Source organism: Nicotiana sylvestris, chromosome 1 (genome assembly GCF_000393655.2).
Source record: "Nicotiana sylvestris chromosome 1, ASM39365v2, whole genome shotgun sequence".
Lineage (NCBI taxonomy): Eukaryota > Viridiplantae > Streptophyta > Magnoliopsida > Solanales > Solanaceae > Nicotiana > Nicotiana sylvestris.
In genome coordinates, this window is record NC_091057.1 from 65,500,490 (window position 1) to 65,513,774 (window position 13,285).

General features: G+C 39.4%; 1 protein-coding gene across 1 annotated transcript; it reads right to left on the reverse strand.

Annotated features, from left to right (window-relative positions):
* Positions 1–1,989: 1,989 nt before the first annotated feature.
* Positions 1,990–13,030, reverse strand: LOC138870794 (uncharacterized). Its single transcript, XM_070148636.1, has 3 exons — positions 12,701–13,030; positions 11,924–12,613; positions 1,990–2,361 (listed from the first exon to the last, which is right to left on the reverse strand). The coding sequence occupies exons 1-3, from the start codon at positions 13,028–13,030 to the stop codon at positions 1,990–1,992; spliced, it is 1,392 nt and encodes a 463-aa protein (XP_070004737.1).
* Between the last annotated feature and the right edge of the window lie 255 nt (positions 13,031–13,285).

Sequence of the window (13,285 nt, forward strand, 5' to 3'; positions counted from 1 at the left end):
GCTATGAAGCGACTGATATAGTTGAGACATCCTAGAAAGCTCATCACATCCTTTTTGCTCTTAGGTGGTGGTAACTCCTTAATAGCTTTAACTTTAGATGGGTCCAGCTCGATCCCTCGACGACTGACAATGAATCCCAATAATTTTCTTGCAGGAACACCGAATGCACATTTTGCGGGGTTCAGTTTCAAGTTGTACCTCTTTAGCGTGTCAAAAGCTTTCTCAAGTCTGCTATGTGATTTGCGGCCCTCTTGGATTTGATAATGACATCGTCCACATACACCTCTATTTCTTTGTGTATCGTATCATGGAAGATGGTTGTCATGACTCTCATGTAAGTGGCCCCAGCTTTATTCAGACCGAATGGCATTGTAACAATATACACTACATGGTGTAATAAATGTTGTCTTCTCTGCGTATTCTTCATCCATCCAAATCTGGTCATAACCTGCGAAGAAATCTACAAAGGATTGGAGTTCAGGCTTGGCACAATTATCGATCAGGATGTGTATATTAGACAGTGGGAAGTCATCCTTGGGACTTGCTCTATTTAAATCCCGATAGTCAACACATACTCTGACCTTCCCATCCTTCTTCGGAACTGGCACAATGTTAGCTAACCAGGTTGGATATTCAACTACCTTGACAACTTTGGCTTTGATCTGCTTGGTGACTTCCTCCTTGATTTTCAGGCTCATGTCTGGTGTGAACTTCCTGAGTTTCTGTTTTACTGGCGGACACATGCATGGGATTAGTAGGTAACTTGTGAGACAATATGGAAGTGCTCAAACCGGTCATGTCATCATATGACAATGCAAAAATGTCCTCATATTCTTTTAAGAAATAAATGTACTCTTCCTTCTTTGTTGGTTACAAGTGAATGCTGATGCGAGTCTCCTTGACAACGTCTCCCAAATTTATTGTTTCGGTCTCGTCATGATTAGACTTAGGCTTATTCTCAAAATTTTCAACCTCCCTGACGATTTCCTCGGGTATCTCATCTTCTTCCTCTGAATCAAATGTTGCGTTGTCTCATTACATGTCATAGTTACTGGTTCATCAGGAAAAGTAATAATAATGTTGTAGAAAAGAAAAATGTAAAGATAGTAGTGAATAACAAAGAGAAAATGCATTTGATTAAAACTTGAAAAATTGTCCAGACAATGTACGGCTCGATAAATTGAGCATTTATTTTGAAACAAGTAAAACTTAAAACAAAATTATGGGAAATCTTAAATGCCTAGAATGGCTTATAGAAGTAAATTCTGCCAAGCTACCCAAGGACTCGACGAGCTTGGGATGCTGTGGCAGTCCAGTTCTTGAGAACATCTCCCTTCTCCACAGTCTGAATAGTAAGGACTTCTTCCTCCTCCTCGATTATGGCACTACAGCCCATGTCCTCATCCTCTAGGAACAAATTTTTCAACCCAGCTAGTGCTTCTTCTTCTGTGTCCCCCATATTGTATTAGCTTGGTGAAAAGATTGTTACAAACGTGGCACTGGTGGCTCAAGAGGGTAGTACTGTCCACGCTATGGAGGCGACCAATCATTATACTCTTTCCATGTATACTAGTATCCGAGCCCAAATGTGGTACCTTGATTTTTTAGCTGTATTGGTTTGGTTATACCTTGGAGGTTCTTTCCCACCCCTTTGCCGGGTTCATATCCATACCATGCTAGTATGTTTTCTATTTTGTTACTCCACCACTTATCCTTCTCGACGGCATTGACCCGTTCGATGTGATGATATGTTTCCCCTCCTAGCCTTCTTCTATGTCCAATGGTTAGGATATTTTGACTAGTGTAGATGGGGTTACTTCCATATTCATGAATGATTACCTCCTGACGGTTCCATTCAAACTTCACGGCTTGATGTAGTGTGGAAGGCGCGGCACCAGCGACATGGATCCATGGCCGGCCCAATAGAAGATTATTTGAGGTTTGTATGTCAAGCAACTAAAATTTAACGTCGAACCAAGTTGGCCCCATCTACAAGCAAAGGTTGATTTCCCTGATCGTGGCCCTCTGTGACCCATAGAAAGCCTTCAAATTCATGCTTCCTACCCGTATCTCATGGAAACCTTTGTCCAACCTTTTCAGAGTGTCCAATGGACAAATATTTAGGCTCGAACCTCCATCAACCAAAACCCTAGCAATGAACTTGCCTTCAAATTGTACCGTAATATGCAATGCTTGATTGTGATTCAGTCCCTCGGGTGGTTGCTCATCTTCATGGAAGATTATCTTATGGCTTTCTAGTACTTGCCCAACCATGTTGGCCATTTCTCCGCTGGTGATGTTATTGGGTACATAAGCCTCGCTTAACACTTTCATTAAGGCGTTCTTGTGTGCCTCTGAATTCTGCAATAGTGACAGGATAAATATCTGAGCAGGGACTTTGTTCAGATGATCCACAACAGAGTATTCCTTTGGCTGTCCTTTCCTCTACATGTCATGTTATGACCCAAACCGAAGGGCCGCGACGGGCACCCGGTGCCTTACTCAACCTAGTACCAACATAACATATCTTTCTTAACATGTTATCATGAGTAAATGAGCCAGAAAACCCGTCATGAGATAACAAGAATAAAACATAAGGGAATACTCAACATATGAAGACCCAACATGATATACAAACTAATATATGTGATATACGGGCCTATAAGGCCGACATGACCATTAGTAAACTCGAAACATAGGCCGACAAGTCCATACGATTATCCATACACCTGACATCTGTCTACAATCCTCTAAGAGTACATAAAATCATAAAGGTCAGGATAGGGCCCCGCCATACCAATCGATACATATCCAAAGCATACTGACCAAATAGGCAACTCCGGAGCAAGTGGAGTGCACCAACAGCTTCGCTGAGCTAATAGCCTACTAGGAGGACTGTCAACCTATCAATCAGGACCTGCGGGAATGAAACGCAACATCCCCAAGTAAAAGGGACGTCAGTACAAATAAAGTACCAAGTATGTTAGGCAGGAAAGCATAAACAAGAACAGTAATGTAAAGAGAGAGATAAAGGAGATACAACCTGTAACATCTAAGTGCCTCTAGGGGCTATGATATTAAATCCATAATACATATATATACATAAAATTTTTAAAAACATTCGCCTCTGTGGGCATCATCATCATCATATCGTACCCGGCCTCAAAGAGAACTCGGTAAAAGTGTACCCATCATAAGGTTCAGTAGAATCGTACCCGGCCACGTGGAGCTCGGTAAAACCCAACTGATCAATGGTTGCACAATATGTGCCATACCCGGCCGCCTATAGCGCGGCTCGGTAGAGTAAAATAGATACATATACATAATGCATGCTCGACTCATGGAATCACATTCTAAACCTTTTGGAGTGACTTAAGAACATTATGGACATCCCTACCATCAATATGAACCTTAGTAGGATTTAAGGATCATACACACTTGTTTAGAATAATTTTATAAGGAAAGAACAACATGGACAACCTTAGTTGCTAGGAGTAGAGTCATTATGAAATAGCGTATCGTTTATGTTCATTTCATTTTAGACCATGCCAAAAGAAAGAAGAAAGTGCCTTAACATACCTTAAACCCGTTGAGTCCCTAATCCCTTCCAAGCAACTCTTCAAACAAGTCAACTCAATCTATCATAGTATAAGGAGATTCAAAATCAGTGCTGAGCAAAGGCTAAGTCTATAACTTAAGCTAGTAGCTCGTTTACGTAAATTTGGGCAGCATCTCCCTTGTAACAAGGGCCTCCTCCAATACCATATACCAACAACAATTACCAGAGCAATCCATCAATACATAATTATCAATATCAAGACACCATATAACAACAACAAGTCACAACTACATTACGACGAGCGGCAAGCTCAGATTGGAATCTGTATACCCCTTATCAATCCATATAGACTTCTTACTTCAACATAAAAGTATCACTAACATGATAATGAAGTCATTAATCAATGATTCCATACTTATACCATATATTTATAACAACAAAAATAATCCACAACTTCAACTATCCTCAATTAGAAACTTTATTCACTAGTTCATGTCTAGCCCATCCATTTAACTTAATAAACATCAAGATAACCTTAGACACAAGCAATATCACAATATACATACCTTATACAGTAACTTCAAGTCAACATCCAAGTTATATTCAGTTTACAACAACCCTTAATAGCAATACAACACCATAGAAGTGACTTAAGCTAATCCAAGTATTATCGTGTAGTTTATCATCCTAACAACTTAACCAACATACAAGAAAGCTTAAGCACAATTAGTAGTCTGTTATACTCACCTTAGACAGCAGCAACAACTTGGAATTTCATCCAAATACAGCCCACAACAATCCTCAGTGACAACACAACCTCAAAGAGGTGTTGTTCTTCACTAGAACTAAGTTTTGATATTGAAATATGGTGTAATCACTTCAAACCCTTGTGGTATAAGTTTAGGAGGGTTAGGAGAGGTTTGGAGACGAATTTTAGTTGAAAAATGAGTACAAATAGGCGTCCAAATCATTTAAAAATTGAAGTAGGTCAACCACCGCCTAAGTGGGTCCCATTGGGAGCTGCTTGCGCGGTTTCGCGAAAATGCGAATATCTCTCTATCCCAATGTCTTATTGACAAACGGTTTAATGAGTTAGAAACTAGACTCGTAGACCTTCAATTTGGTAGGTAGAACACACCATGATTCCAAGTATATTTGGAGAAATTCTCAGATACATTTGACCTAAATTTCAGCAAATTTATGAATGTAACTTGTGATGACCTTTGCCAACTCTTGTTCCACAACTTGCTTGCCTTCAAAATGTAGAAAATGAATATCATACGACTAAAATAACTCATAGAATAACCTCCTTATCATGTTAAGAACCCTAGTCTCACCCCAAAGTACATGTTATAACATTCCAAACTTGTCGACTTTTGACGAAACTTATTTTCTTCAATTGGTTTAGCTTCTAAGATTTCCAACCCTCTTGGTACTCGTTATTCATGATCTTAAATATTTGTAACCTCCAAGGTAACATGATTAACTTACTTTATTTTCTTCCAAATATAATCTCATTTCCGAGCTTACATCAATGACTTACGACGTACTCTCACGTATGAAAACTTGGGGTGTAACATCATTCCCCCCTTTGGAACATTCGTCCTCGAATGTTGACTGATGCGCTTATCAATTTCGTAAACTATGGCTCTTACGAATACTTTAATGGTCATCTTTCCATCTAAGCAACTGTTTTGTGAATAAATCCAAATGCTTGGGAATTCCCCCCTTTTAGGCCTCTTTGTCACACCATGACATGTGGTTGTAATTCTTCTAACATCGTAACATTTGATACCTTATGTCATGCAGTATGTATGACTGTGTCCTTGTATGAGAGCCTAGCGACTCGTATTTTCTTTTTCCTCCATCTTTTATCCAATCTCTAAGCCTCACTTTATGAACATATACAGAATTATGACAAGCTGTCCCTCTAGGAATCTATAGGTGTACTGATATCTTTCGCTTGGTACTTTATCGAACTTAAGACTATTTATATCTCTTGTTTCATAGCCTTGTATATCTATCCTTATGGATTTACTACATCTAGGTAGGTTATACTATACCATAAAACTTACTTCGGTTTATTATTACCGAGGTTTGCTACCCAACTCCAGGTTACTCTCTCGCTGCTTATCCTATATGTATAAATCTAAGTCCTTTAGTGCTTCCTCATTATTATTCATCTAAGAATAACAAACAAATCTCATCTCGAACTTTGGAACTTGTACCCATCTATTGTTTATTCACCTTAATGTTGATCTATAATCTATCACTGATAACTTGCAACCTCTTACGTAATACACTATCACTAGGGCTCACATCTTATCGGGGAACATATGAAGTGATTTTCCTGATCCACCTAGGGATAATACTATACTCCAATAACCGTATTTCATTGCATCCCAACGCGATTCATCTTATGGGGGTATTCTAATCCCGTGCAATTAATGAAATCCCTTTCTCGTTAAATCATTACTCAATCAAAGGCCTAAGCATCATCCTCTTATCTATCACAATTACACCCTTATTCTACTGCCAGGGCAGCATTCCATCTCTTCTAAATGCACCTAGTCTCAGACTCCTCTGTGTTCATTCAGGCTGTACCGAGCTTTTTATTACATATGGAAATCATCAGCTCCCTTGTTTTGATGGGTTTAATCCCGAGGACATACATATTCTCGTCACCTTCTCACTCACCTTTTCATATCCTTACTCCTATCTACCTAAAACCTTGTTGCTCTACAATACTTTACCTTAGGACCTACACCGATCTATTTATACTACTCGCAACCTTCCTTTAACTTGCTAGCACCATAAATTTCCTTTCGTGCCTTCTCAGTTGTCCTTAAATGTAAGCAATTACTTTTGCTGGTCGTTCTATCACTTGTTGCATGAATACTTGGCTTGTCTTTTTGCCCACGAATACTATAATTTCCTGTACCTCATATGATCTCAAACATCACCTTTGATGGCTTTTTTTTACCATTCATTAGCCATGATAGGTGCCACTTTCTTATGGAGTGTATACAATATTGTAGTGAGACTGTTGTTACAGGATCATTTACTCTTTAGCTCACTATGCTTAGGTGGAAACCTTCTTCCTTATTTCCTCAGCTAGTCTTTCATTGTAGTACTTAGGGAGACCTTCTGGCTCTTGTAAAGTTGCGAGCTTGATATATCATACACCCAAAGGTAATTTTCGTTATTCTTACTCGCCTATAATAATCCTTAGTTAGATAAATTTATGCCTTTGTGCTCGTAGGGTTACTTCTAAGCTCAAATTTTTATTGTCTCCTTAGTGGCACTCTCTATTATTTTCATAAACCTTAAAAATGGTACCTTTAACTGCCTCAACTCCTATCTGAAATTTTTTCAAATGATTGCGATCTCGTATCTGTGAGACTGAATTCACTATGTTGCGGTTCACTACATTTATCTTGCATGATCTATTGATTTATCAGTGACCTCTTGTCTAGCCATAACTGGGCTCTTCCTGAATCAACTACTAATTACTCGTTGGTCCATTCTCATATATATATATATATATATATTCTGCATAATCCCTCTTGGGATATATCCTTTGTCTTAACTTATCTCTCGCCACTAGCTCCTGATGTATCAAGTGTCCATTCACACTTATTTATCAATAACATCCTGGCCGGAAACTTTTACTACCTCTCCCTAGTGTCGTGCTTGTATAATGTTCTGGAGTCGCAACATATCTGCAAGAACTGAATAAATGCAACATCATCCCTTTCTCCTTTTTACCTTATTCTTCCTTTACCATTCCATAGTTAACTGAACCGCTTAACTCCGACTTAATACCATATCACACAATATTCCCCCCTTCAGGGGAGTACTAAGATTTAGTACTACGACGATCTACCTATAGTTGTTTTACCTCTTTATCTTTGGCGTCTTTTCACATTATCAATGAAACTTAATCACCTTATGGTAACCTTCTGTACCAGGGATAACTAAATTTCTTACGCACGAAGGTGACACCTACGGTAATTGGCACACTTAGTCCCTTAAGATTAACTCTGCTCAGAGTGCTTGCTTTAGGTAAGAGACTTCCTAAATAACCTTTAAAGGTTATTCGTCTATTGTCTATTCTATTATTGTTGGAGCATGATCTTTGAAATTCTCACGATGTCGACCATTATCAAATCCTCCGGTCCCTAATTCATGTTCGGTTTTATCTTGTTCACCAGCCCATACTGATTTTTATTACTCTGGGGTCTAACCTTTCCTCCTGGTAATCACGTTGAAGTCACCAACTCATTTCTCGAAATAAGAATATGACTTTATGGCTTATACTCTTTTATTGCCTTAAGGCTTGTCACCTCTTGTATTTTCCTTCACTTGACTATAGACTCTATCATCGTGTCATATTTTGATTTACTGTTATCACCCATATATCACATCTTACTCATGATGCTTCATTTATTTTCTTCTTATTCTCCGGATAATATTTCTTTTGTCTATCACTTTATTCTGAAAACTCCAACAAAAAGTTCTTTCCCTATAAGCTCCCCTAGCTTCATCTCACTGGCTCTTGGGAATGCCTACCATTCTTTTTTTTTACTCGGGGCTAGAGTCATACTAAGGTAAATATTTGTCCCTTCTAGGATCCCACTGTCTATCTTTTGAAATTTCTGAATATTCCAGTATTCGTATCTGATTGTACTACTCTAGAGTTCACCATCTGGGTGTCTTAGAAGGAGATCTATTACCACATTTGCACCATCTTTCGGAAACGTTAGTTAATGATAACAACCTATCCACAATTTTTGGGTTACTCTAACTCCAACTGGATCCTGATATCCCATCTTTCTCTTAAATAATATCTGTTAGCTCCCATAGAACATAACTGAGATGGGTGTGGCCAATTGTACTTACCTCTGTCATTGATGAAGGTACCAAAATGCTTATATTTCTCTGCCTGATTTGAAAATATTGATAATCTTCATTATCTGGGTGCCTCGTACCCCTCTTCACCTTACTTCTTTTACTTGTTAAAACTTGTATCTAGCTTCTGAATTCCTCATAGATTTTCACCATATTCGTGAATAGATATCCGTGCCTTAAGGCTCCTTATTAAGAAGCATACACATCTTAGTACACACATGATCTGTTGAAGACCTCATATTTACTCATCATAAGCATGATGTGAAATCGAGTTCCTCTGACTCAACTCTTCCACATCCACATGCAATCTCTTACCAACTGTCTTTGTGGATGTAGGTATCGTTGTATTACGACTAAAGTCGAATTTAGGAGTTTGAATTCTTACAACTGAGCTCTACTGCACGATCTAAAGTAAGAAGAAAGAGTGACAGACCTAAATGCCCTGTAGCCTCCTGCTTATAAGTGTGGTGCACAACACACCCATAAACAAGACTCTACTAGACACGGCTTGTAGACTCCCTAGGACAGAACTGCTCTGATACCACTTCTGTCACGACCCAAACCGAAGGGCCGCGACGGGCACCCGGTGCCTTACTCAACCGAGTACCAACGTAACATATCTTTCTTAACATGTTATCATGAGTAAATGAGCCAGAAAACCCGTCATGAGATAACAAGAATAAAACATAAGGGAATACTCAACATATGAAGACCCAACATGATATACAAACTAATATATGTGACATACGGGCCTATAAGGCCGACATGACCATTAGTAAACTCGAAACATAGGCCGACAAGGCCATACGATTATCCATACACCTGACATCTGTCTAGAAGCCTCTAAGAGTACATAAAATTATAAAGGTCGGGACAGGGCCCTGCCATACCAATCGATACATATCCAAAGCATACTGACCAAATAGGCAACTTTGGAGCAAGTGGAGTGCACCAACACCTTCGCTAAGCTGATAGCTTACTATGAGGACTGTCAACCTATCAATCGGGACCTGCGGGAATGAAATGCAGCGTCCCCAGGCAAAAGGGACGTCAGTACGAATAAAGTACCGAGTATGTTAGGCAGGAAAGCATAAACAAGAACAGTAATGTAAAGAGAGAGATAGAGGAGATACAACCTGTAACATCAGAGTGCCTCTGGGGGTTACTGATATGAAATGCATAATACATATATATACATAAACTTTTTAAAACATTCGCCTCTGTGGGCATCATCATCATCATATCGTACCCGGCCTCAAAGAGGACTCGGTAAAAGCGTACCCGACCATCATAAGGTTCGGTAGAATCGTACCCGGCCACGTGGAGCTCGGTAAACCCAACTGATCAGTGGTTGCACAATAGGTGCCGTACCCGGCCGACTATAGCGCGGCTCGGTAGAGTATAATAGATACATATACATAATGCATGCTCGACTCATGGAATCATCTTCTAAACCTTTTGGAGTGACTTAAGAACATTATGGACATCCCTACCATCAATATGAACCTTAGTAGGATTTAAGGATCATACACACTTGTTTAGAATAATTTTATAAGGAAAGAACAACATGGACAACCTTAGTTGCTAGGAGTAGAGTCATTATGAAATAGCGTATCGTTTATGTTCATTTCATTTTAGATCATGCCAAAAGAAAGAAGAAAGTGCCTTAACATACCTTAAATCCGTTGAGTCCCTAATCCCTTCCAAGCAACTCTTCAAACAAGTCAACTCAATCTATCATAGTATAAGGAGATTCAAAATCAGTGCTGAGCAAAGGCTAAGTCTATAACTTAAGCTAGTAGCTCGTTTACGTAAATTTGGGCAGCATCTCCCTTGTAACAAGGGCCTCCTCCAATACCATATACCAACAACAATTACCAGAGCAATCCATCAATACATAATTATCAATATCAAGACACCATATAACAACAACAAGTCACAACTACATTACGACGAGCGGCAAGCTCCGATTGGAATCCGTATACCCCTTATCAATCCTTATAGACTTCTTACTTCAACATAAAAGTATCATTAACATGATAATGAAGTCATTAATCAATGATTCCAGCCTTATACCATATATTTATAACAACGAAAATAATCCACAACTTCAACTATCCTCAATTAGCAACTTTATTCACTAGTTCATGTCTAGCCCATCCATTTAACTTAATCAACATCAAGATAACCTTAGGCACAAGAAAGATCACAATATACATACCTTATACAGTAACTTCAAGTCAAAATCCAAGTTATATTCAGTTTACAACAACCCTTAATAGCAATACAACACCATAGAAGTGACTTAAGCTAATCCAAGTATTATCTTGTAGTTTATCATCCTAACAACTTAACCAACATACAAGCAAGATTAAGCACAATTAGTAGGCTGTTATACTCACCTTAGACAGCAGCAAAAACTTGGAATTTCATCCAAATACAGCCCACAACAATCCTCAATGACAACACAACCTCAAAGAGGTGTTGTTCTTCACTAGAACTAAGTTTTGATGTTGAAATATGGTGTAATCACTTTGGAATCACTTCAAACCCTTGTGGTATATGTTTAGGAGGGTTAGGAGAAGTTTGGAGACGAATTTTAGTTGAAAAATGAGCAAAAATAGGCGTCCAAATCGTTTATAAATTGAAGTAGGTCAACCACCGCCTAAGTTGGTCCCATTGGGAGCTGCTTGCGCGGTCTCGCGAAAATACGAATATCTCTCTATCCCGATATCGTATTGATGAACGGTTTAATGCGTTAGAAACTAAACTCGTATACATTCAATTTTGTAGGTATAACACCCCATGATTCCAAGTATATTTGGTGAAATTCTCAGATACATTTGACCTAAATTTCAGCAAATTTATGAATGTAACTTGTGATGACCTTTGCCAACTCTTGTTCCACAACTTGCTTGCCTTAAAAATGTTGAAAATGAATATCATACAACTAAAATAACTCATAGAATAACCTCCTTATCATGTTAAGAACCCTAGTATCACCCCAAAGTACATGTTATAACATTCCAAACTTGTCGACTTTTGACGAAACTTATTTTCTTCAATTGGTTTAGCTTCTAAGATTTCCAAACCTATTGGTACTCGTTATTCATGATCTTAAATATTTGTAACATCCAAGGTAAAATGATTAACTTACTTTATTTGCTTCCAAATATAATCTCATTTCCGAGCTTACATCAATGACTTACGACGTACTCTCACGCATGAAAACTTGGGGTGTAATAGGTCATTTGGCCCGGTATTAATGATAGACTCCCTAGTAGTGGCCTCTTTACTTGAACCTCCCAGGTGTTCAGGTGTATAGACTCTTCCGGTTCTAGTCATTCCTTGTGCAGCGTCAGATTCCTCTACCTTGGCCTTCCCTTTTCGCCGAGCCTCAGCAACATAATCCCAGGGTATTGCTTTTGAGTTGAATGGGGGTATGGTTGATACTGTCACAATGAAAGCTGTGACCACTTCTACTTCAAATGTAGCAGGGGTGGCTGTGGGCAGAACCACTTCCACCTCGAATGGAATTGATGCAATTACCTCCACCTCGATTGGTTCCTGAGTCTGAACCACAATAGGAGTAAGTGTGACTGCAACCTTAAAGTCATCGCCTTCTCGAATAAGCTCGATCGACCTCTCAGGGTCCAATTCTTCATTTGTCTCTATCATATGTACACCATCACCTCTGTGATTAGGGAGGGGATTGTTGTGGACATTATGAGCGGCTTCCTTTGCTTGTATGACCTTGTTGTCAATTAGCGTCTGGATCTTATCCTTCAATGTTCGACACTCAGTAGTGGTGTGCCCTTTCATATCGGAATGGTACGCAAATGTTTTGTTCGGATTGACCCATTGGGATGGATTTTCTAATGACACATTGGGAATAGGAGTGACGTAGCTCGTGGCTTTCAACCTTTCATACAGTTGGTCGATGGGCTCAGCAAAGGGGGTGCATAGTCTGGGTGGCTTGCGGTTGATGTTGGGTCTTGGTCTTGGATAATTTTGGCGAGCTGGTGGTGATTGAAAGTGGGATGGTTGGGAGTTGTAGGTGTGGTGGACAGTGGCTGGTTGTGAATATCTGGGAGATGAATGTTGATATGTAGGTGGTGACACTTGGTATGTGGGTGGAGGTGTCTGCTAGGTAAATGGAGATTTTGATCCCTGGGCCACCATTACCGCCCCAACATCCCTCATCTTCGATATGCCACCTAATTGTAGTACCTTATTCGTGGCTTGCAGTGCCTTAAAGTTCGTTACCATCTCGCTCTTGATTCCTTCTTCGATTCTTTCTCCAAGTTTGATGATGTCAGAGAATTTGTGATCTTCGATAATTATTAACCTCTCATAATATTGTGGATCCTGTGCCCTAACGATTAATTTATTCATATGTTCTTCATCCAACGAGGGCCTGACCTTGGCCGCTTCCGACCTCCAATGAGTAGCGTATTCACGGAAAGTCTTAGTAGGTTTTTTCTTAAGATTCTGAATGTAGAAGACGTCCTGTGCATTCTCTATGTTGAACTTGAACCAGTCCATAAAATCTGACGCCATGCTTACCCAATTGGACCATTTCTTAGGATTTTGGCTGATATACCAAGACAAAGCATCCCTACTAAGGCTCCTCATAAAGAGCTTCATCCAGATCTTTTCATCTTTCTCGACCCCGATAAGTTTGTCACATTAGGTCATTAGATGAACCCTGGGATCACCTGTACCATCGAACATTTTGAACTTGGGAGGTTTGTACCCTTCTGGCAGTTCGACATCTAGCTGTATGCACAGATATTCATAGTTCAAGCCTTCTAT

Excerpts from the sequence above, each read along its gene's own strand:
- LOC138870794 (XM_070148636.1), bottom strand. The coding sequence starts at position 13,030 with ATGGCGTCAGATTTTATGGACTGGTTCAAGTTCAACATAGAGAATGCA. Across the intron at positions 12,614-12,700 it reads CACTGCAAGCCACGAATAAG|ACACCTCCACCCACATACCA; the intron begins GTACTACAATTA and ends TTTACCTAGCAG. Across the intron at positions 2,362-11,923 it reads TCACAGCTTTCATTGTGACA|AATTCAGAGGCACACAAGAA; the intron begins GTATCAACCATA and ends TCACTATTGCAG.